Here is a 24564-nt window from a genome sequence, read left to right on the forward strand (position 1 = left end):
ATATAAGAAATTTTTACAAAAAATTATTAATAGATGAAACAAATTGACAATTCTAGCCCTATTAATTATAACCCTATTAAACCAAACTTGCTTTTAAGTCATTTAATTAATCTAAATTTGTTATGTTTTATGAAATGATGCATTGTCATTTATATAAAATTTTGTTTTTAGCTAAATTATATACATACATATATATTAACCTACATATTGGATTGAATTATATTTAAAGAGCAATTTCTACAGTTATAGTTCTTAATTAATTATATTAGTTTGATAATCTAAATTTTTCATATTATGATATTATGCATTGTCATTTGTATTAAAAATAGTAGATGAATTATATATATATATATATATATATATTTACTTATCTATATATTGGATTAGATTCTCTTTAGAAAACGATTTTTGCATTTATTATCACTTCTTAATTACCAAATTTCTGGGTTATATTAGTTCTTAATTATCACTTCTTGAGTGAGGGATATTGTAACACCCCGAAATTCCACATTGATGGGAAAATGAGTTAGTGAAGTGGTTTATAGAGACCAACCTATGGAATTACTAGAAACTTGAGCTTAAACATTTTGTGCCGATGATTGGGCTTGACAAGTTACTAGGCCAATCCTGTAGGTTGGGTCGGGTCATTACAAATACTGTATTTTCTAGAAACTAGCAAATTTTGACCTGCCCAATCAATAAAATGGACTCATTCTAACGGGGCGCGTGACATTGGGAACTGCTCATGCATGAGATTCCTAATGATGTTGGGCCCCTAACGTTTGGGCTCTTTGCCCATCAAGATATTGGGCCGGACTAATGAATGAGACGGCTGCCTTGGCCCAAGATTTTATTAGGAGCAAATTGTATTTATAGCTATCAGCTAACATGAGTCCACCAGAATAGTCGTACATAATTCTGAGCGGCATGAATGATGCCATTGCCGTTTCCACGAAAGGATGCATTCAGTATTCGTGTAATGTTCTGGTTGATGGACCCCCAAATTCCATTTCAAATCCAGCGTTGGATGGAATCGGGATTCTAACCTCCGGTTACGGCTTTATAGTGATTCCTTCCTTGTCCACAAGCATTAGGCTTGGGGAGCCAAATGGCTAAGTTATCAATACCCATTTGCCAACATCCTAGCCAAACCCTCTCTATTGCTGTCGCAAGATGGCAGCCGGCAACCATATAGATCGAGCAGCAATGCTTAGGTTTGTCATGGCTAATGATTTGCACACCAGAGAAGTCAGGTTCCACTTCACCGTGGCTAGATCCGATCTCTTTTATCATATCTCGAACTCACGACTCATGAACCTAGTTAGGGTGAGATCAACAACTCCATTGCAAGTTGCAATTCTTGTACCGTATATATTTCCATTAAGATTTCGACATAGATCTCGAAAGAATTAGTTAGCACAACTCTTTATATAAATATTTAAGAGAATGTATCAAATATTTTTATAAGTGAGTTATTTTCCAATATAATCGAGCAATTATTTCTTGACTCCCCGGCTATAGGATTTGTGTTTTCATATCAACTAATCTTAACATTTGGTGATGTTGAGACCAATGTTATCATAACCGAACCGGATCAGGCGGTTCGACCAGTCAAACCGGAAATCAAACCTACGTTTGGTCTGATATGCTTAAAAACCGAAAATACCGGTGAATCTAAAAAATCGAGCGGTTTTTAAGCGAACCCATCAAACCCATGTAAATTGGCCGGTTATATGGGTTCATAAGTTTTTAAACATAAAGAACCTAAAAGTACATCTAAAAAACAAAAAAACTTAAAAGGCCAAATGAAATAGTGAAAACCTAGTCTTCATCTTCACCAACTGTCTGTTGCAGGCTTCATCTTCACTATTGAAGTATCGAAGACTCGAAATCTCCAAGACGAACTGACAAACGAAGTCACCTCGCAAAGCCGCAACAGCTTCCTCTTCTCCTTCTGTCTCTTCTCGGCTTTTCCTCCAGCGCGATTTGCTTCTCATCTCTCTTCTTTTGCCGTCCTATGTCACTGCTTCTTATCTCTCGTGGACGAAATCCATTTTGAGGTTTGCTCTTTGCTTCCAACTTCCAGCAAGTTTATGTTATTTTGTTTGGATATTACATCTGGATTTATGTTATTGCAATTTGGGTATTGATTGATGTGCTGCACTTGTAATTTCGGTATTGATTGATTTTCCTGTTGCTCTATTTTAGCTTTACAGATCGCTTTCTCTTTCAATCCAACTTGCTAATATGTAATAACAGTGATAACTTTTGTCTTTCTTCCAATTTCAGATTCAAGATTTAACTCCTCAAACCTTAATCTCCCTCTCTGTCCTTTTCCGTTTTCCCTCTTCCTCATTCTCATCCTATTTAACTCCTCAAACCTCAATCTCCCTCTCTGTTCTTTTTCGTTGCCACTGAGGTTGTGATTCTGTTTGTGATATGTCTTGTACTGATTGGAAATTTTGGATGTGTATTGGACTTGACTGAACTTTATAAGTTGTAAAACTTAACTTAGCTATCGAGTCGCTATATCAGCTAATGGGCTTTCAAGCTCTCAATGACTCGCCACTCTGTTCCACTAGGACGATTCTCGCCTGCCCACGAAGCAAACCCGCTCTCTCGAAGCTCCTCTCTCCCTTCATATCTCCCTCGAAGGCTGCTGCAGTCCGTGCTCCCTTCAACAAGACCCAGTTTAGATTTTTATTGTACTTTTTGGACACATACTATCTAATATTTATTACTATTTTATTTTATTTTATATTATATTATTATTTTAAAATAATAAATAAATATTTATTTATAATTAAACATGCGGTCCGACCCATCGATCCTTCGATTGATCCCATAAACCTATGAACTCATATATTGATCGGTTCAATACCCGGTCCGGTTCTGATAACACTTGTTGAGACAATGGTTGTTGTTGGGAATTATAAAATTCCACGTGGAAAAAATAAAAGAATATCTATGTGTTTATATGAAATTTGGAAATCACCACTTTTTGAGTTTTTAAGTAGATATAGGACAGAGCTCGTATGAGCTCAATATAAATTCAATATGGTATCAGAACTCATGTTACATATATGCATGCTTAAGCACGTATGCTCACCCATATCACGCCAAGCCCAATATGTCCGAGTGTAGTCAAGAGTGCACATCGTGTAAGTCTCACATTGCTCAAGCACGAAAGATGAAGCTTGGCTCGAGATCAGTTATTGAGGGCGGGTATTTAAGGACACGTGACAACGTGTAGACAAAAAAAGATCACATGTTACACGTAAGGTTAGGTGTTGGGAATTATAAACTTCGACATGGAAAAAATGAAAAAATAACTATGGATTTATATGAGACTTGAGTACCAACATTTATCAGCTTGAGCTTTTAAGTGGAAATGAGTCCAAACCCGTATAAGCTAAGGAAATTCAATATGGTATCAGAGTTCAAGTTACGCGCATGCGCGGGTACACGCGCGCATGAACACCAACACTATGCCAGACCTAGTATGTTCAAGTGCAGCTAAGAGTATGCCTCGTATTATTCCCCATCGCCCGAGCATGAGAGAAGAATTCGGCTCGTGGTCAGTTCTTGAGAGCGGGTGTTTAAGGACAATTGACGCATGGACACCAACACCACGCCAGGCCTAGTATGTTCGAGTGCAACCAAGAGTGCGCCACGTATTAGTCCCACCTCGCCCGAGCACGAAAGATGAGCTCGGCTCGAGGTTAATTGTTGAGGGCGGGTGTTTAAGGGCACGTGACAATGTGTAGGGAAAAAAAGACCACACATTACACGTTAGGACGGGTGTTGGGAATTATAAAATCTCATATGGAAAAAATGAAAGAGTATATATGAGGTTTGGGAACTACCAACACTTATCAGTTTGAGTTTTTAAGTGAAAATAAATCCAAACCCATATAAGCCAAGTGGATTTTAAACAGTTGCATGATTTAAGTTTAGATTATATGACATTTCTAGCACACAGAAGCCATTTTTTAAACTGAGTTAAAAAATGGTTCCTTGGAGTCAGGCTTCCATTGGAAACGGTGAACTTGGCCTCAATCTTCAAATTACGAAGTGGAAATCAGAAACCCTAGGATCAATCTTCGGATTATGAAGTGGAAATCGAAAACCCTAGGATCGACCAGTGAGATTTGTGGCTCGGTGATCAGCGTGGAGAAGGAAGAGAGAGAGAGAGAGGGTGGGGTAGAGGGGGGAGGAAGATGATGAACAGTGACGTGGAGAAGGAGGGAGAATGGGTGGGGCAAAATTGAAAATTTTGAAAATATTTTGGTCATTTAAAATTTTTAAAAAGTTTGGAGTTGAGTAAAACTGAGTTTAACTCAGTTTCCAAACATGCTCGAAATGATTGGCCTTGCAAGCGGGGACAAAACATAAACAGTATGAGAAAGTCTTGTATTTAACGGTTATATATAACAGTCCATGTGATAAAATCACAACTCTCTAAGGTATTCTAATTTATCTTGGTTTTTAGAAAGATCACAAATGTGTTTGGTTTTAGAATTAAGTAGAGTTGAGTTTTGATTTTAATTACGTTGTAATGATTGTGTTATTGAATTATGAGAAAAAGTATTAAAAGTAATGAATCGTTAAGAGAAAGTGATGATTGTGTAATGATTGTATTGTTAAATTGTTGAATTGTTAAAAAAGTAATGAATAGTTGAGATAATTTAATATTAAAAATTAAATTGAGTATAATAGAGTTGTATGTGTGTTTATATATGGGGCCCACCTTTTTGAATTGAAAGAGTTAATTTTTGTTGTGTAGTGAGTACAATTAAAGTTAGAGTTAAAATCTTAAAATCAGATTGCAAAACCAAACGAGGTATTTTACATGTCTTATGATTCTGCCATGTGGACTCCGTTATATATAACCGTTACACACAAGATTTCTTGATTGATACTCTCACTTCATGTATACGGAGTATAAGGCTTCTTGTTCAATAAGTAAAATCTCTGTAACTATCCTAACAAGAATATAATGTATCATAAATGATTAATGTACATAAAAGGAAGAAAAGAAGGAAAAATCATAAAATATGGAATATGATAAAAAAATCCCGTAATAGACAGTTTTATCTTTATGGGGTCAACAAATTAGCATTATTAGCCGGAAAAAAATCGGTTTAGCTAATATTTTTACTTTCTATCAAAGTAGTTGGTTCAAGCAGTTCGATATTTATTTCTTTTAAGTAAGGTCTCGAGTTTGAGTTTATGAATTGAGAAAATTCACGCTGGAAGAATATTTCATCTTGCTAGGCTGACTTGGCTCGACTGAATTAGTCAGAGACCTATTGAATTTCCGAACATCACGGTGCATACCAAAAAAAATATATTTTTTTCTTTTTTGATAATTAAGAGGCGTGTAGCGGTATAGTGATGAGTTTACCACCCCATTATGCAAGATTTGGATTCTCGGAACTACGAACATATTATAATAACTGAACAATTCACGCAATCGCAGGTCTTATCAGTGTAACACCACCAAAGGCCTGATATAGTTCGCAGAAGCCAATGTTCTGCAAGTCTAAGCCCAAAGAGCATACTTCAATAAATATTTTGACACAAATGCGTAGAGAAAATTCGAATATGAGATTGGATTTCCAAATTGTATGAGAATAAGCTTGGCTCGATTGGAAGGAGATCATCAAGATAGTCTAGTTATCTTTAACTCTGTTCCATCTGTTTTGAACTCGTTACTTTTTGAGGATGTAATGAGAGTTTCTTTCCCAAAACTGATTGTAGATCCTGCTTACTTTTGCAATGAATCTCTAGTTTACCAAGAATAATATAAAAAAAAAACAAAAACAAAAAAGCTTGGCTAGACCACCACCTTTGGTGGTAAGATTTTTTTTTCCCCGGTAGGTGGTGGTGAGATCTTAATGTTCATAGTGATGAATTTTGGTAGTTAATTAGGTGAGTGAGCATAAGAAATTTACCAACTAAGAATTGAGAAAATACGTGCATGATTATAAGAGGGCAAGATTTTATACGGCAGTTGCCCCTCGAGCCATTGTTCTCTTAGGACTTTTATCCTCCAATTCTCTCCATTTTCGAAACAAGCTATTGTAGTTCATTACTGTGGCTCCATGACCCAATTGGAGGTGACCCAGCATTTTTTATGTCTGTCTCGTCGTGGAGTTCCCTTTCCCCTAGCACTCTTTTTATTATTATGAGCTCTTTTATTTTCGGTTGAAAATGAGGTGGAAAAATAATGAAAAAAAGTCTCGTTTTCAGCTCTCTCAACTTTTAACGTTTTTGTTGTTTTTGTCTTAAACAATTTTTTTAGCTATATTTAGTCCTGAACCTTCTCTCATGGTACGAGTTTCAGTCCTTTAGTTAATTTTCATTTTGAAAGTGTTACATTTTCCATCCGAAAAACTATTTTTTAAATAAAATTTATAAAAAAAAAAGATAAAAGAAAAAAAAACTAGTGTGCACCTGCTGGGGGAGCTTGAGAGGGAGAATTCGACAGTGGAGATCTCGCCGATGACCACCACCCTCCCGATAGAGGTCACTAGCGACCCCATTGGAGTTGGTGATGGATGCTGGAGGGGCCCACTTACCCATCCTCTTCTCCTCCTTTTATCGATTTTTTTTTTTACTTTGGGCCGTGGGGACCTCACCAGAGGTCACCACTACCCTGGAGAGGTGCCGACGACCGCTGAATTGTCAACGATCTTGATTATAATGGCCGCTTGCGGGGCCCCATCTCTCCGGAATCGATATTGTAATTGATCCCGCTTTCAACGGTGGTGGCAATCGACACCCTCTCCTCCTCGCCTGCACGCAGCCTTGTAGTTACCTTTCCTTTTTTTAATATTTTTATTTTAGTTTTATTTAGAAATTAGTTTTTAATAAAAAAAGGTTGAAAAGTCTACAGTTTTACTAAAATTAATCGAAGGTTTGAAACTGACACAAATTTAGAAGGTTGACGATAAGATATAGTGTGAAAAAAGGTTTAGAACAAAAAAATGACAAAAAACGCCAAAGATTGTGGATCAAAAGGGACCCTTCCCTAAAAATAAAAGGTAAAAACCTCATAAATCAATTCTTAGTTCAAAAAGTATGATTTTAACTGAAATTCGGAGAACGATTCAATTTCATAGTAACATATCAAAGATGAAATAGTAATCAAATTAATAAGGTCATAAAATGAGAAAATCAAGAGGTGATTGTCCAAGCTTCCATTGTTTGGTCCAAATTTAGTTTTTATACAATAATAACAAGAACAACGACGATGATGAAAACAATAACGACAACAACAATAATAAATTAATTCACATCTTCTCCTTGGTTTTTGTGTGAGAGATTACTGAGTTCTCTCAAGGCTAGTAGTGTTAAAGTGCCAATGATATTATTAATTTGAATTGGTTCAAGTAGTTCGGCGTTTGTTTCATTTAATAAGGTCTCAGATTCGAGTCTTTTGGACGTAGAAAATTAATAAGGCAATCCGGCTCTACTGAATTAGCCAAGACCCATTAAACTTTTGAATATCAAGATATATACCGAATAAAGAAGTGCCAATTATATTTAGTTTAATCATCTTTAGAGTGTAAAGTCTATGTGGTTTCCGCGGTTTACTTCACATTACACAAATCATTTGCGTTCTAAGAGTAAGAGTAAGCCTATAAGTTTCTACGACTGAACGACAATGATTAATTGCACAAGTGTTCAAACTTGACCTTTCAATTTGTCTACAAAGAATCCTATAAAAACAATTTTTTTTTTATGAATAATCCTATAAAAAAAGTTGCCTACATAGAATTGAATTTTTTTTAAAAAAATTCTTGAACTCCTAGAATCCATTGCGGAAATTGAGAATCAAGTCTGTCGTCTTCCAAGTCTGTCTGCCAAGTCTATACGCAATAACTGTGGGTCTCCTTCTCCATTGACTATTGAAGACTAAGAAGAGTTGTCATTTTAACATATGACTTAAAGGACCATAGTCCCTCAATTGTGTCTAACTACCTAGGGCTATTATAATTTCTAATTTTGCCATCATAAAATAAAAAATCACCGTTTGGTATCTGCACATTAGATCTCTTATTAAATATATATATATATATATAAAAGTATGACAAGTTTCTCTAATTTTTAATATTTCAAAAATACCTTTATACCCTCACGACTTTTACTCGCACCTTTCTGGCTCGTGACTTTTGATCGCACATTTTCACTCTATATATAAATCGATTGTTTCTATTCATTGCTCATTTTCTACGTCTTATTGCCTCGCTTCTCTCTTAATTGAGTTAGCCCTTCATCACATGTATGTTTGTTATATTATTATTTCGTAGCGATTTATAATTTCTAAATTTCTTTGCACCATATATTCGTTTTCAATGTCTGTTGTCCTAACATGTTCATATATTTTTTTGTTTCATCGCTATGAATCACGTGGTTGTTTTCAAAATTTCCTATTTCCCAATTTTTATTCCAAAAAATACCATATCATTCGTAAATTTCTACATTTCTTTTCATACATTTTACTCCCACACTTTTAGCATGCTTTATTTGTATGACTTTTTCTCACACACTTTCAACTCTCTATTCATCACTCATTCTCAATATTCGTTGCCTCACAAGTTCTATAATATATTGCCTCAGTCGAGTTAAACTTTGTACATCTCTTCCAAAGTACGACCATTCCCAAAGTATATCTTCAACTTTTTTTTTCCTTTTTGCCCTTGGTAAATTAATAATAATATTATTTTACCCTTTATTGAAATAATACGAATGTTAGTAAACATCACATCTTTTCATTGGCATGGCATCCTTTCATTCGTTTTAATAGATAAATTAACTTTTACGTATTCTTTCTCATGACCTTTCGACTTCAAGGTACCCTTTCATACCTTCTTCGCTATAAAAACTACCTAACATGTTCTTTCTCATAATTATTCACTTTGACGAACGCATCAAACGTGAAATAACTTCTCCATTTAACACTCATGGTTTCTCTCTCCCTTTCTTATTTACATTTGTATCTTTTCTATTTTCTCTTTCGGTTTTTAATTACTTCTCCTTTTAATTATTCTTATTCTTTGACTTTGCTAATCGTTGGAATTTTTTTTTCCGTATTCTCTTTCTTTGAATATAATCCTTTTATTCTTTTTCAAGTTTCTTATACTTATTTTTTCTCATGACCTTTCGATTTCAAGACACCCTTTCATACTTTTTTACTATAAAAGCTACTAACATGTTCTTTCCCATAATTATTTACTATGATGATCATATCAAATATGAAATAACTTCCCCATTCAATGTTTACGGTTCCTCTCTCATGTTTCCTATTTACATTTGTATCAATGGATTTTCAAAATTTATATTAGGAATCTTGAAAAATTATTTTATAGATGGATATTTTCTAATGAGTTACTGACATATATCCTGTAATTAAAAAATTTATACTTTTTGACGAATTTTTAAAATTTATATTAATTTATTTAAAAAATTATTTAAGACATTATGCTATCGGTAATTTTGTTTTCAAAGTCCCAATCAAATTTTTTATTGGATTTTATGGATACAAAAGTACATATTTGGGAGAATAAAAAAGAAAGAAAGAGTAAAAGAGTTTCAAAGAAAAAAGATACTATATCATTAATTTATTTTTTATTTAATTTAACTTTCTCTTATCTCATGTTTCTTCTTCTCTCTCTATTTTTATTCTCTTCTTTTTCTTATGTCCATATACATCAACTACAGTTTATTCATTGTCATTGTAGTGCCTGCCACCACCACTTGCTAATAATGTTGCACAAGTTTAAAGTCCTCATGTTGTCAATATCCTCATTCACGAGCTCTAGGTACATATTTGTTCTCGCTCCTCAATGGTAAGCGTGTACATAGAAAGATATAAGTTGCTTCCAATGTAAATCTAATATCGATTATCAATACATTTTATTAGTTTGTAACTGAAATTAAATTTACTCTAGTACTTAGGTGGGATCTAAAGTGTATTGTTTGTTTTTTTATTTTATTTGTTAAGTGTAAATTATAATATCTAATATGAATTACTAAAATATATTTATGTATAAATAAATCGGGTCCGATCAACTTCCTTCCAGTTTTCTTTTTTTAAAACTTAAACCCGACCCTTAAGGTATTTAATTTTCGGAATTTTTCGATTGATTTGGGTCCGATTTTTCTGAACTTTCGAGTTATAGGTGTCATTGCAAGACTATTCGTAAAAATAATATTTCTATTAATTATTTTGTAAACTATTATTAAAAATTTAAATTCATTTCTCTATTTTTTCTTTAGGATATCCGATTGAAATGAAAGATCAATTCAAAAAACATATCAACTGAAAATTTTTCTTGAAATAAAAAATTTTGAAATTGCATTAATTTCATTTTTTTTTAAAATAATTTATAATATTTTAATCATACTTATCATATTTTTATTATTCATACACTAGATTCTGCATCAGTGCTACGTGTAATATGAAAAAAAACATATTTAAAACATTGCCTTTGTATTTTCATCATTATATACCATTTGTAATTCTACGTAGTTGTGCTATTATTAAAAAAATATTGTGATGAAAGTTGAAAAATATAATTTTTTAGTGAAAGAAAAGAAAAATAACTTAGGTTGAAACAAAGATAGAGTGGGGGTTGAAGAGAAATAAGCAAAAAATAGAGTAGAAGATGACCGCGTGTGAATTGATGGAGGAGCGAGATAAGATATATTAGTTTAAATTTTAAGCAATTTTATAATTTTATTCTTGCTTTCAGTTTCAATAGAGTAAAAAATAATGGGGATAATTTCATAAAATTATACAAAAATTGATACATATATTTAGATATAGTGATTTGTCATTAGCATGTTAATTTTGTATATAATTTTTTATGTTACACATATGTAAATACTATTGTTATTATATATACATATATATGTTTCCATTGAGTTTAATATTATTTATTTATTACAAAATTAAAGAATATTTTTTGTGAATATTATTAGTTTCCTTTAATAATTTTTATTTTTAATTTAATATTTAAATAACAATGGGGTCCACTTAATAGATTTATGTGTGTCAAGTCTACAATGTTAGTGCCATGTTAGAAAAACCTGTTAAAATTGTTAGGAAAGTAATGTTACGCTAGATGTGATAGGAAATTCATAATTTGTAATTTTTCCAATAAAAAAAATACGTGCTAGAAATAATAAAAAGGCCAATTTTTTTTAACTTTTTTGGGTCATCAACCCCATGGATATTGTTAACTATTTTTTATTTTATTTATTTATAAATTAAAGTAAGAACAAATTTCTGACTAGAAATGATAACAAATCCATTCAAAAGGAGATACTATTAATTTACTTATAATTTATATATATATATATATATTTAAAAAGAGTTTTCTTATATATTTTGTCGTTCAAATATTATACATTGTAACCTTATCAAAAAAGGTTTCACGTGCAACGCACGCGTAAATTCACTATTATCACTAAAACCCATTACCTGAAAACTCAATTAGACCATTTAATTGGGCCAATTAATCAAATAATACATAATACATACTTTAGACCAAATTAAATAAAATTCAACTGTTTTAACTTTGAAGTCGTTATATCAGCCCAAGACTCCAAAGTGGATTAACATATAGTAGCCAGTCAATCAACTTTAAACCCCGAGAAGGAATTCCTTTCCACAGAAAATTCTACCGGTATTTCACCCGTTTCCAATTATTGGATTGGATTGGGTTTACCAGCCTTTACCAAACAAAGCAGGCCAATCAAACGGCAGATGGACTGTTTGATATAGTATCCACTTAGTACGGTAAAAGTTCCCAACTCTACACGGACCGATATCTAATGAAGTCTTTTATGCTTCGAAAATTCACTTATTCACGTTTTCACTTTCGTTTGATCAATTTCCTTTACTCGTGATAAGAAGCCCACAATTTACTTGTTCTACTTATCATTTTTAATATTTATATATGAATTGGTAAAATTTTATATATTTTTCTTAAAAATATTTAAGAATCGAGAAGCTTTTATATTCTCTCAATATAATAATTAAGAATTATCATCATTTCATTAATGATATAATCAATTACAAGTTTAGATTTTCAAAAAAAAGTGGTATTGTAGTGATTTTTTGTATGGCTCTCCGACTTTCGTATATTGTAGAATTAATTATTTGTTCTCCCGTTTATGGAGACCAAAGATGAATTGATAGTCGTCCACAACCTAATACTAAAAAAATTACGTTTAATTGTCGTGAATCCATTATATACAACGTGATTTTCTACACCCCTTTATATATTCTCTTTTCTTCATTTACTACTAGTATAATGGGTGTCAAATATACATGGATGCAATTGCATCCATCGAAAAGCTAGTGGAATTTTCTGCCAGGGCGGAAAAAAATTCCTGTCGAAAATTCATCTATGTGATTTCCGATATAATCTCCATGATCTTCCAACTCGCCCTTCCATTTGAAAATCGGAAAATTCTTGTAGTGCAAGTGCATAATATTCCCGGATTGGTTATGTTCATGGGACTGGCAATACTTTTCCTCATGCCTTGGGCCAATTTGGTTCAATGTCAAATTTTCATTCACTATGTACTGTTGAAGGGTACCCAAACCCAGATCCCTTATCTTTTGTAATTTCTACTTCTCATTAATGAAATATTTTATTCAACGAAAAAAAAAGTGCATAATATTCCTATATTCTTTTATGAAAATCAGGGCCGTTTGGATTTATAGTTAAAGTTACTTTAATTTTGATTTTGATTTTGATTGTGGAAAAGGACAAATGAGATGTGGTTATAAATTTGACTTGGGAAACGTGTGTTTTTGTTGTGTAGTGTATTAAGTTAAAGTTAAAGTTAAAATTTTTGAATTGAGAAATGTGTATTTTTATTGTGTAGTATATTGAGTTATTAAAGTTAAAGTTAAAATTAATGTACTGTGAATCCAAACGGGGCCCTTGGAAACTAATGAAAAATGAAACCGTATTCTTAACCACAGGTTTTCACTGAGAAATCCTTGTTTTGTAATTGACGACTTGGTCAAAGTAGGTCATCTCGTATGTAATTCAACACATATATAGTACAGGTTCGCCTCTTGATTGACCTAATCCATATATCCAGGGTTCAAACTCCGAGTCAACTTTTCCAATCTCCACTTGTTCATGAATCTAACCAATTAACAGTTTGCCCTCTCCAACACGTTGGAGATCATGCATGCATATATTGAAATTAAAGCATCTGAAAATAATTGTATGATTCTGGTGAGACTCTTTCATTCGAAAAAACTGTCCAATGAGGCCCTTGTATTTAACAAAGGAGCTCACTCCCTCCAATCCAATGGGTTCTCAAGAGATCGGAACCGTTCCACAAAACAATATATATAGTTTTCCAAAGGATGTAAAACAAGCAACGGTACATACTAGAACGGACGCAAGATTTTGTTCAAGGAGGCAAGTTTTCAATGGGTAAATAAGAATGTCAATTTTTAAAGTTAAGGGGGACGAACAAATGCATTTTTATAAATAATCTAAGTAAAATATATAATTTTTCTTTACAATGTTAAATTTTAATGGGAGACGACTACCTACTCAGCCCCAGGCCCATCTCTGGCTATACATGCACTAATAGTGTTACATAACAACGTTGACGTAAGTCATGTTACGTACGTTTTCTATATTATTATTACTTTTCGGTTACCAAAAAACGATTGAGAGATTCTTTTCACTCAAACATCATGTTGTACTTTAATAAAAAAAAAGGAAAAAAAAAAAGAACCCCACTAGTGGGTTTGAGGTTGTTTTTTTTCCAACTCACGTGTCTTTGACTTCAACGCATTTATTCTCTTCATCTGTCTCCCTAGTCCGCACGGTTCAGATAAAGCAGCCGCCAGCGTTAGTATTGGTCTTCTTTTCCTCTCTGTCGGTCCTGACTTCCCAAGTCTTGCTATCCCTCGAATCTTCAGGTTACATTTACATACATATAATTTATATAAGTAGATCATTGCTCATGCAAGCGAGAGACCCTTTCCAATCATCTCCTTATCATCAACTCGTCGACAGGGCGCGATTATATGTTTTATAATCAGCATAATGGACATTAATGCAGCGGAAGAGGAAATACAGGTTACTGCTTAATTTGATTATCTTGTGGCTCTTAATATTTACTAAAGAGTTTTTTCGGGCGCAACTGCAGATATATGTAGTTTATCGTTGATATTCATAGCATGAAGAGGACTTGTACCATAGCATTTATTTGCGAGTATAAGAATGTTCATGATCAGTTAATTAATTACATGGTTATTGTTTTCAGGTGAATGTACTCCGAGCTGAAGTGAAGCGTCTGAAGAAGGAGAACGAAGCTCTTAGATCGATGCTCGAGGGCATGAAAAGCAAATGCGAAGTTCTTGATTCCTATCTTCATGAGACGATAAAGTTGGATGATCAGAAGGTTGGGACAGAAACATTAGGAGGATCACGAGAAGATCATAAGAAGAAATCCAAGGTTGTCGAAGTTCGATTAGCCGAGGCATCACAAATCTTTGTCAAGACTGCCTTAGATGATCAAAGCCTAGTAAGTCCTTCAATTAAAAGAGTAAATATTCAATCGACATGATAATATCAATTCCCCTAGTAATATGATCGACAAAGCTAATATTATTAAATCGTATAAAATAAACAAGAAAACTGATATGTTTGTGCTGTGGTAGCTCTAGTTGAATATTCAATTAAGCCTACACCTAATCATAATTTTCATAATTACATATATTTACATATATGCACGTGCGTTTTCTTTTAACTAAATCCACTTGCCAATTTACCCCAAAAAAAAATCCATTGCCAATGTATTCAAAAGTTTAAAGTTTAAATAGGCAAAAACGTACATGAAGCATCGATCGGACTAAATTTTAAAATTACTAATACAATTTGATGGTTCATTTTCTTATTTTTTCTAATGATGATTTTCACGGACACACATATATACACGTATTTTTTCTTTATCTGTAACTAAAGAAATGCTTTTTTTTTCAATATATTTTCTAAGGTTGTGAAAGACAGATATCAATGGAGAAAATATGGGCAGAAGGTGATGAAAGACAGCCCCTCTCCTCGAGCTTATTACAGGTGTTCTACTGCTCCTGGGTGCCCAGTTAAAAAGAAGGTATATTATTAATAATATGATTCCTAAGTTATTATTCCTAAGTTATTATATTTTGCTTTCTTAGTTTATTTTCTAATTCGGAGGTATAAACCTATATGAGCATGAACAATGCCATTCAATGTCAGTAACTTTTCTAGAGTTTGGATATAATTAAACTCTTCCGATATGAAAGACGAGCAGGACTAGGATTCAGATTCAAGGGACGCGGAATTTGCTAAACAATTAAAGAAAAATCCGTGCTAACACATATGTTTCAAACAAATAACTACCGCGTAAAATTTAATATGCGTTATTAGAAATATTATTCTACTGCTTTATTGTTTAAATAATAAGTAATAAATAACTCAATCATCTAATAAAAATAATCTCTTTTTTGGGTTACTAAGAGAGGCCCGTGATATAACCTGTCAGTCTGGTACAATGAAATAAAAATCATAATAATAAAGGGACACATGTAATTTCACAGAGTATTGAACATGAATCCTCTTAATTACAGGCGAGGGCGTTGTCATTGCGCTACACATTTTTTTGATAGACAAATTAATTTTTAAGAGTAGACGCTTATTGTGGTAATTAATCATTTTTAATATAAAAAATATCATTTTTAATACAAGACTTTGCATACGTGTATGATGAATTTTTGTCTATCTGCCATATAAAATTGGAGGAGCTAATTGCTGTTTGGTTCAATAATAATAATTCTATTCCATTCCACCCTACTCTTCCCTCCCCTCAATTCAATAATATAATCATTACTTTTTTTAAATCTTTTTCTTCAATTTAATAATAATTCTCTTACATATTTTTTCTTAACCATTATTACAACTAATTTTTTAATATTAAATTATCTTAATTATTCTTGTTTTGTTTTTATTTATTTTTTTAATAAATTCTATCACATACTTTTTCTCAACCATTAACACAATTAATTTTTAATAATAAATTTTCTCAATTATTTTGTCTCCATTTGATGGAATGGAATAGAGTGATAACTCAACTCCGAAACCAAATCCCCACATAACTTAAAAAAATCTCACCCATAAGGTTTCGTTTGGACAAGTGTATATATACAAATTCACAGTCCCAGTAGTTTAATCCTTTTTTTTATTCTTTCTGATTTAATTTGTTTCTTTTAGGTGCAAAGGTGCAAAGAAGACATTTCCTTTCTTGTGGCCACTTACGAAGGACAACACAACCACAATCTTGATGGTGCCTTCCAACGCCTTAATTCATCTAATTCACCACATATATATTCGACAACCCACCTGGGGTTAGGGTTAGGGATAAGTCAAGACCAAGAACTCAGTCTCCCCGTACGCAATTCACACAACGCGGCATCGTTGAAGGGTCTCACCGAGTCCATTATTGATGGTAGCAGCAGTTATGACACAATTGAAGAATATGTGTCTTCTTTAGTAAAGGATCCTAACTTTACGACAGATTTAGCTGCTGCAGTGGCGTGCAAGCTTCGTTATCGAAGTGATATGTAGCACAACATCATAAATTTAATTTTTCTTGTTCTATCGGATTTATATTGTGGGTAACTACGTACTTTGCAGCTGGCTGGCCCATTCTTGCCTGTTCTTATAGCATTGATGTAAAAGTGCTAAAAGCTATTCTTTGTCATACGTAAGCAAGAGCTCTAGCACTGTAAACCACCTTCGCTCCCTCTCTTTGACACTACAAATGGAAGGGGTCTCGGGCGACATGAAATCGTGTTGCCATGGTTCTATTTATGCGGGTGGAATGTACCTGTAGGCATTGCATTGTCATATAGATGGTGTGTTCTTGGCATATCGGAGGAGACATGCACTTCATCTGGTCTTTCATGATGGTGTAACGAGACCCAACATCTGTACCGCCATGGACTGTAATCTCTAATCATGATATTGTAAGTCGCAAAATTGGAAATTAAAACAGTGCATAATTGATATAGTAGAAGTTATAGACGTATCTTTTTTTCATTATACATAGTAAATAAAAGTTAGAAACACGAAATCTGAATGAGTGCGTCGAGGTCCTAAAATCACTTCATTTGTTTGTCTATCCTTCTTTAAAAAAAAAATTCTTATGTTATCGAGAAAGAGGGCATAGTACTGTACTGTGACATATATTGTATGCCTTCCCCTAGAAATCGATAGGCTATAGGGTCAATTTTCACCAGTGAAATTATCCGTGTTCCTCTAATTTGATTTCTCCTTCCTTGTACTAAATTCATTGACCTCCATTGTATACAAAGAAAAAGAAAATTTCTTATCTTATCCATAAGATAAGGAATCATCTTTTTACATATAGGAAAAAACCTCGAAGATGGTAATTAAGGTATCTCAAAATTGCGGCCCATTACTGCAAAATGTGGCCTGATAAGATGTCAATATATATATATATATATATATATATATATATATATATGAAAACAATATATGAGGTGGACTCAGCTAAATGGCATCAGAACACTCTAATTCTGAATGAAATTTTCTCGGTGTTTTTATTTTTAAAAAGTTTTAAAATTATCTTTGATTATAAAATTAATAACAAAATCTTCTGAGATAAAATTCCATTTAGAAGAATCGAAAATACCATAAAATATTTTGAATACTACAATGATCTCCAATTAATGGCAATATGAAATTTCTGGATTTTTTAATTTTTTTAAAATTTTATAATAAGTTTTAATAAAAAGTATTTTTTAAAGATATTCCATCATAAAAGCTAATTTTTTGAATTCTTTAATTTTTATAATTTATATATTATTTAATAAACTTTAATTTTTATAATTTATTTATTATTTAATAATCTTTAATTTTTTAATATGAAAGTTAATATTTCGTTCCAGATGATCTTAAAACGCTCCATTTCTAAATGAGATTTTTTTTGGTTTTTTAAAATTTTAAATTATACTCAATTATAAAATGAGCAACAAAATCTTTTGAAATAAGATTCCATTTGATAAAATTGAATATACGATAAAATCTTTTGAATAATACGGTGGTCTCCATTGAATGCAATATGAATTTTCTAAATGCAACTTTCTAGGTTTTTTTTAATATTTTTGAATTTTCAAAATTATTTTTAATAAAAATATATTTTTGAAAAGATATTTCATCATAGAATATGATTTCTTCAATTTTTTTATAATCTATATACTATTTAATAATCTTGAATTTCTAATAAAAAATAATATTTCATCACATAAATATTAACATCAAAATAAGTATATATTATTATATATTCATACATAATATAGATATATTAATATATGGTTATGTGGACAACTTTAGTATATATAATAAAAAAAGTATATATGAAATACATTATTTTATAGATATATATTTTTAAAATAGATTAGATAATATTTTATAGATGTATACGAAATTTTCTAGATTTTTTGAATTTTTTATTTTCGGAATATTTTCAATAAAAAATATCTTTTTTGTAGATATCTCATCATAAAATCCAGTTTTTGATTTCTTTAATTTTTATGACCTATATAATATAATGTATTTGAAGTAAATGAGAAGATTTTATTTTATGTATAGATATTATTTAATAATCTCAAATTTTTTAAAATAAAAATTAATATCAAAATAATTTTATATATTATTATATATGATTATGTGGACAACCTTTCGTATATATATTGTATGAAAGAATATATATGAATTATATGTTTTTGCATATATCTATTTTTAAAAATAGATTAGATAATATTTATAGATAGATATATAAATTATATTTTCTTTTCAAAAAATAAATCAGATTTGTTCATCCAAAAAGAGAAAATAAATCAGATTATATTATATCTATATTTTGTATGATAGTTATAAATATGAATTATCATATATATAAAATATGACTATATCTAACTCTCAAAGAATAAGTCTACAACTAGACGCGAGCACTCAAAATTGTCTCTCTAAATATAAGTGAGTTGATTAAATTTGTTCTTTGATTTTTCTCACATTTTTATTGAAAATTTTCATTGTTTTATTTTTCTCTAATGTTTTTGCTTTTTTCATATGCTTTTTTAAGATTGGCGAAGTGAGTTTCATATCTCAAAATGTATTGCTATCCATATACACAAGCTTTCAAAAAGTAAGTTCTTTTGCCACTAAACACGAATGTTATTTGTTGATTTCATTATTTTTGTTTCACTTTTGATTCTCCAAGCAATTTTTCTTTTTAATTATAATTTTATTTCAAATTGTTGAAAGTATTCCGTACAACGCATGGGCTTCACGACTAGTATATGTTATATATTAGATTGCTAAAATAGTGGCAAAAAAAAAGGATCGCTGCAATCACAACACTAAATCCAACCTTATTATCTATAATATCTAGTCGTGTAGTTCGTGAGTAGCACGGGATATGACGTAATATTACATAAAATTAGACAATTCTAAGATTTTATAAAATTTTATGTTTGAAAAATAAAAAGCAAAAATTAGAGAACCCAAAAATTCTACAAAAGCTTATGTGTGAGAAAAAATCAAAAGTCGAAGAACTCACGCCTTCAGAAGTCTAATTATGGGCGTAACAAAATAAACTCGCATGCGTACGTGCATAAATTGAAAAACCTTTTCGAGACATATTAGTCACAGTTTATGCGTGATGCCTTCCTTATTTATAACATATCATACATAATATATAATGTAAATAACACATCAGAACTATATCTAAAAAAATATTATATGATTTGCTTTTTAAAAGGCAAATATATATTATACAACAGATTATATCTTTGCAAATATGAACTATTTTGTTTTGAAAAGCAATTTACATGATTTGATTTATCTAGATCTTTTTCATAAAATAATTAGAATTCAAAATATTAAAAATAAAAATGACCCAATCCCATAAATCTATATCTATTTGTTTTAAAAAATTGAAAACTCATTTAGAAAAGCTTAAAATTTGTAAAAATACGGACAAGTCCGACAAATCTAAAATTTATATCTTTTAAAAATTAAGAGATACTTTTAAAGAAAGCATAAATATTAAAAACTAAAAAAAATAAGAACCGTCTCACAAATTTATATCTATTTATTTTATAAAAATTCATTTTTTTAAACATAAAGATCGAGAAAATTTCATTTCAAAACATAACATTTTGAGGCCATCTAGCTGGGACTACCATGTTCTCACTTTCATATATATCAGTCGTGGAGCCCATGTGTTGCATTGGAAAAAAAAACATTAAATGATTTAAGTTTTTTAATTGTTTAAAAATCATAATAATTTAAAAATATATTATTAAACATATGACTAATGGTAATTCAAATTGACGAATAAGATATGAAAATACCTATATTCAAGAAGTATAAAAAAAATCCTTCTAATGCGCATACATAGCAACATTCTTTATTTTGAATTTTGATGTGATATATATATAATCAAATAAACAAAAAATTTCACAAAATTTCATGTAGCAATCCAGATATTTAAAGTTATTAGTCATACATAAGTGATAAAAAGAAAAACAACTTATTGAAAAACTCACCTTCACATCTAATGAAAGATAATTTTTTAAAAAAACTTACCTTCAATTTTAATATGTAACAAGAAAAAAATTCTAAGCACAACATCTTCATACATAGGACAAAGAGTGAGATTTAATGAAAACGAATTTTTCATAAGAACATAAGTAGATACACAGAAAAAGAAAAAAAGAGAAAAGATGAGATTGGTTGATAATGATTTTCATACTCTTGAGATCGAAAATTTGAAGTGAAATAATAAAAAGCAAAAATTCTACCTCACCTTGCGCTTGCGCGGTAGAGATATTTTTTGAGAGCTTATGTCTAGTGATGTTTGTGGTAGATATGCATTTTGAGAGCTTACCTTTAGTGGAAGATGTACTATTTATGTGGACGGTGCTTCCTATTTATAACGTATTATACAGAATTTAGAAGAAAATATAATCTCATTTGTTTTTTAAAATCAAATATCACTTAGATATCTATTAATTATATGATGTAATCTATTTTTTGAAAAGAAAATATCATTTATTTTGCGACCAAAAAAGAAAAACTCATCATGTAGATTGGGAATAAAAAATTAATTGGTCAACGATATGGTGAAAGAAATTTTCCTCAAGGAACCATTTAGACATGTATATATAAAATATATTTAACCATGAGGAAATAGCCTGAAAAATAAATTACTATCATGAAATTCCCCATCTACCAATTTTTTAAATTTTGACATGAAAAATCATTACGTTTACATCCATTTTCTTGTCCTACCAATCCATTAATTGGGCTGTCAAAACTGCTAACGTGACCATTAACGGCGCTAATGTGACAGACGGTTGCGTACGTAGATGGCATGCCACAAACATTTTAACATAAAAAATATAACATCCCAAATTTCCTTATATCATATGATTTTGTAAAGATATTGTTTCATGAAAAATATTATTTGAAGACATAGGAATTTATTACATATTTCAATTTAAAAGAATTAGCTTGTATTTATCATTAAGATTAATGAGATAGATTTGATGTTTAACTTTCTATGTGTCATCATCCGTTTTATTGTTATTAGCTCATCCAATTTTAAAGTGCCACATATCCCTCTTGATCCATTTCCACCACCTCACCACTTCTTTAAATTTGCAAATCCCCATCTCGGCCATTCTCCATTCCATTTGCAAAATTTCAACATCACGAGAGAGCCACAGAGAGATTGAATGGCTGAGAGGGAAAATGGAAAAATAGGAAATGATCGGTTTTCGAGGTTTGATGTTCGGGTGACTTCACGGTGAGTAACCTATTCTTAAACTAGTACTTTTTATTATCATTATGTCGATATTTTTAGAACTGTATTGTCATGTCCATGTCAATGTCACGGATCATGCATGTATTTTTATATAATCGATTATGATATTTGGAAATGAAAAGTGAGGTATTGAGTTGGGTAAATGAGATTGATAGGAGTCGGTGAGTCCTGTAGCGCCCTGAACCAGTCATAAGCCGAGCAGTAGGAAAGGGCTGCCTGGAGCAGAGAGGCTGCCAGTGTGGAGCCGCCACTGTGGTCGGAAGCTGGAAAGGGGCACAGGAATGATCTGAGTTCTGGAAGTCTCGATGATATTTTTTATGATATTATTAAACCTATGCTATGATCCGGTTAGTTTAGATTGTGGTTACTCATTGGGCGTCAAGCTCACCCCCAAATATATTCTCAGTGTTTTTCAGGTTAAAAGTGGCGGTGGTTCGTAGCATTTTATTGGGATTTTACTCGTCCAATCGAATTTGTAATTTTTTTATATCCTTTATATGTAAGGAAATTCATGTGTAATTATCGAATTTTATCGTAATAAATTTTTCGGATTTTACAAAAAATCACATAGTTTGCTTTTTCTTTTTCCCTCATCTACCAAAATATCAATAATTTTTCTCTCATCTACCAAAATATCAATAACTTTAAAAATCACATAGGTTACTTATACTCCCTTATCTACCAAAATATAGCTTCTTTTAAAAATCACATTTACCAAAATATGTCTTCTTTGAATGATTCTAAGTTTGAATTAGGGACTTATAGATATGTATGTTGATTTGAATGTTAAAAAGAATTTTAACTGGAAAAGAAGTGTTAAAACAATTACAAGTTTGCCATATGCAAATCAAAATAATATTCATATCTGTTATCACATTAAGTAATATAGGAACTTAAATATTTTATACTGCAAAGACAATAACCATTACAACAGAATTTGTGCCCATAAACATCTATAAAATTTTAGCATGATTCAACTTGTTGGACACAAGTCCTGTTGGAATGGTTATTTTATCATGATTATTGTCTTTGCAGTATAATATGTTTAAGTTCCTATCTGTTATTTATAAAAGCAAGATAAAGTGGGTTGGGCCGGAAAATCCCAGAATGGTTCGTTTCTAAATGGAATTTTCTCGATCTTTTGATTTTTTCCAAAAAATAAAATTTTAAATTTTTAGAAATACATAGATATAGATTTGTGGAATCGTTCACTATTTTATTGATTTTATGACTTTTTTTTTAATTTTTAATTTTTAAAAATAAGTAAATATATATTTGTGAAATCGATTTTTATTTTCTCGATTTTTTAAATTTTTTAGAAAAAGGAATTTTAGTTTTATTTTTAAAACATATAGATACATATATCTGAGATCGATTGTTATTTTCTTGCATGCAAATAGTTTAATTTTAGGTACATCAACAGTTAGATTTTTAGAGGTGAGTTCTTCAACTATTTACTTTTTTCTCGTACATAAACTTTTTAGAATTTTAGGATTTTTCAATTTTGTGTTTGTAGTCTAGGAGTTAAATTTTGATAATGTAGATATGATGAATTTCTATCTTCATCATTTTATATCTACATTATCAAAATTTAATAATAATAGGTTTTAGAAATCTATATCTACATGAACTATGCCAAAAATAACTTGAACCTTGTTAAAGTAATCGGTCCCAATTTCCAACAAGTCCAACCACGCTAAATAATCATCCCTAAATTTTATAGATATCAGTGTGCACAAGATCTGTTGGAATGATTATTTTAATATGGTTATTGTATTTATTGTATAGTATGTCTAAGTTCCTATATTACTTAATGTGATAGCAGATGTGAATATTCTTTTGATTTGACCATGACAAATTTGTAATTGTTATAACACTTATTTTCTGTTAAAAATTCTTTTAATATTCAAATCAACATACATATATATAAGCCCCTAAGTCAAATTTATAATCATTCAAAGAAGTTATATTTTAGTAGATGTGATTTTTGAAAGAAGCCATATTTTGGTAGATGATGTAACATAAACAAACTATGTGAGTTTTTAAAGTTATTGATATTTTGGTAGATGAGGGAAAAAAAACAAACTATGTGATTTGTTAGGATAAAAAGTTTGTGGCATATCATCAACGCAGGCAACCGTCTGTCACATTAGCGTCTTTAATGGCCACTTTAACAATTTTGACGGCTCAATTAACGAATTGGTAAATGAGGGAAATGGAAGTAAACGTTGTGATTTTTCAGGTCAAAATTTTAAAAATTGGTAGATCGGGAAATTTTATGAAAGTAATTGATTTTTTAGGCTATTTCCCCTTTAACTGTCGACCAAAAAAACACATGTATAATACATATTATACATATATACAATATATAAAAATATTTTCACAAAAATATTTAATGTTGAACCCAAAAAAATGTATAATACGTATATTATATGTAGATATAATATATAGATATATTTTCATAGACTTTCTTTCACTTGTAGGTACATGTCACCCCAAATCATAAAAGATAAATATATTTTAGATACTTTTTAATGATTTAAAATTTTAAAAATTTTAAAAATTTAAAAATTCAAGAAAATTTCATTCGAAAAAGGAGCGTTCTGAGGCTATCTG

At 30.8% G+C, this 24564-nt stretch overlaps 1 protein-coding gene and 1 long non-coding RNA gene across 2 annotated transcripts; both read left to right on the forward strand.

The window, feature by feature from the left end:
• The first annotated feature begins 1784 nt into the window (after nucleotides 1-1784).
• LOC116187368 lies at nucleotides 1785-2758 on the forward strand. The gene is made up of 2 exons (XR_004152037.1): nucleotides 1785-2060; nucleotides 2583-2758. It is a non-coding gene; the product is annotated as an uncharacterized LOC116187368 (long non-coding RNA).
• Nucleotides 2759-13906: 11148 nt separating this feature from the next.
• On the forward strand, nucleotides 13907-17113 carry LOC116188954 (probable WRKY transcription factor 40). Its single transcript, XM_031518409.1, has 4 exons — nucleotides 13907-14132; nucleotides 14320-14580; nucleotides 15052-15168; nucleotides 16305-17113. The coding sequence occupies exons 1-4, from the start codon at nucleotides 14100-14102 to the stop codon at nucleotides 16656-16658; spliced, it is 765 nt and encodes a 254-aa protein (XP_031374269.1). The 5' UTR covers nucleotides 13907-14099; the 3' UTR covers nucleotides 16659-17113.
• Nucleotides 17114-24564: the final 7451 nt, after the last annotated feature.

This window comes from Punica granatum, chromosome 8 (genome assembly GCF_007655135.1).
Source record: "Punica granatum isolate Tunisia-2019 chromosome 8, ASM765513v2, whole genome shotgun sequence".
Classification (NCBI taxonomy): Eukaryota; Viridiplantae; Streptophyta; class Magnoliopsida; order Myrtales; family Lythraceae; genus Punica; species Punica granatum.

Coding starts and splice junctions, on each gene's coding strand:
- LOC116188954 (XM_031518409.1), top strand. CDS start 14,100: ATGGACATTAATGCAGCGGAAGAGGAAATACAG. Junction 14,581..15,051: donor CCTTAGATGATCAAAGCCTA/GTAAGTCCTTCA, acceptor ATATTTTCTAAG/GTTGTGAAAGACAGATATCA. Junction 15,169..16,304: donor GGTGCCCAGTTAAAAAGAAG/GTATATTATTAA, acceptor TGTTTCTTTTAG/GTGCAAAGGTGCAAAGAAGA.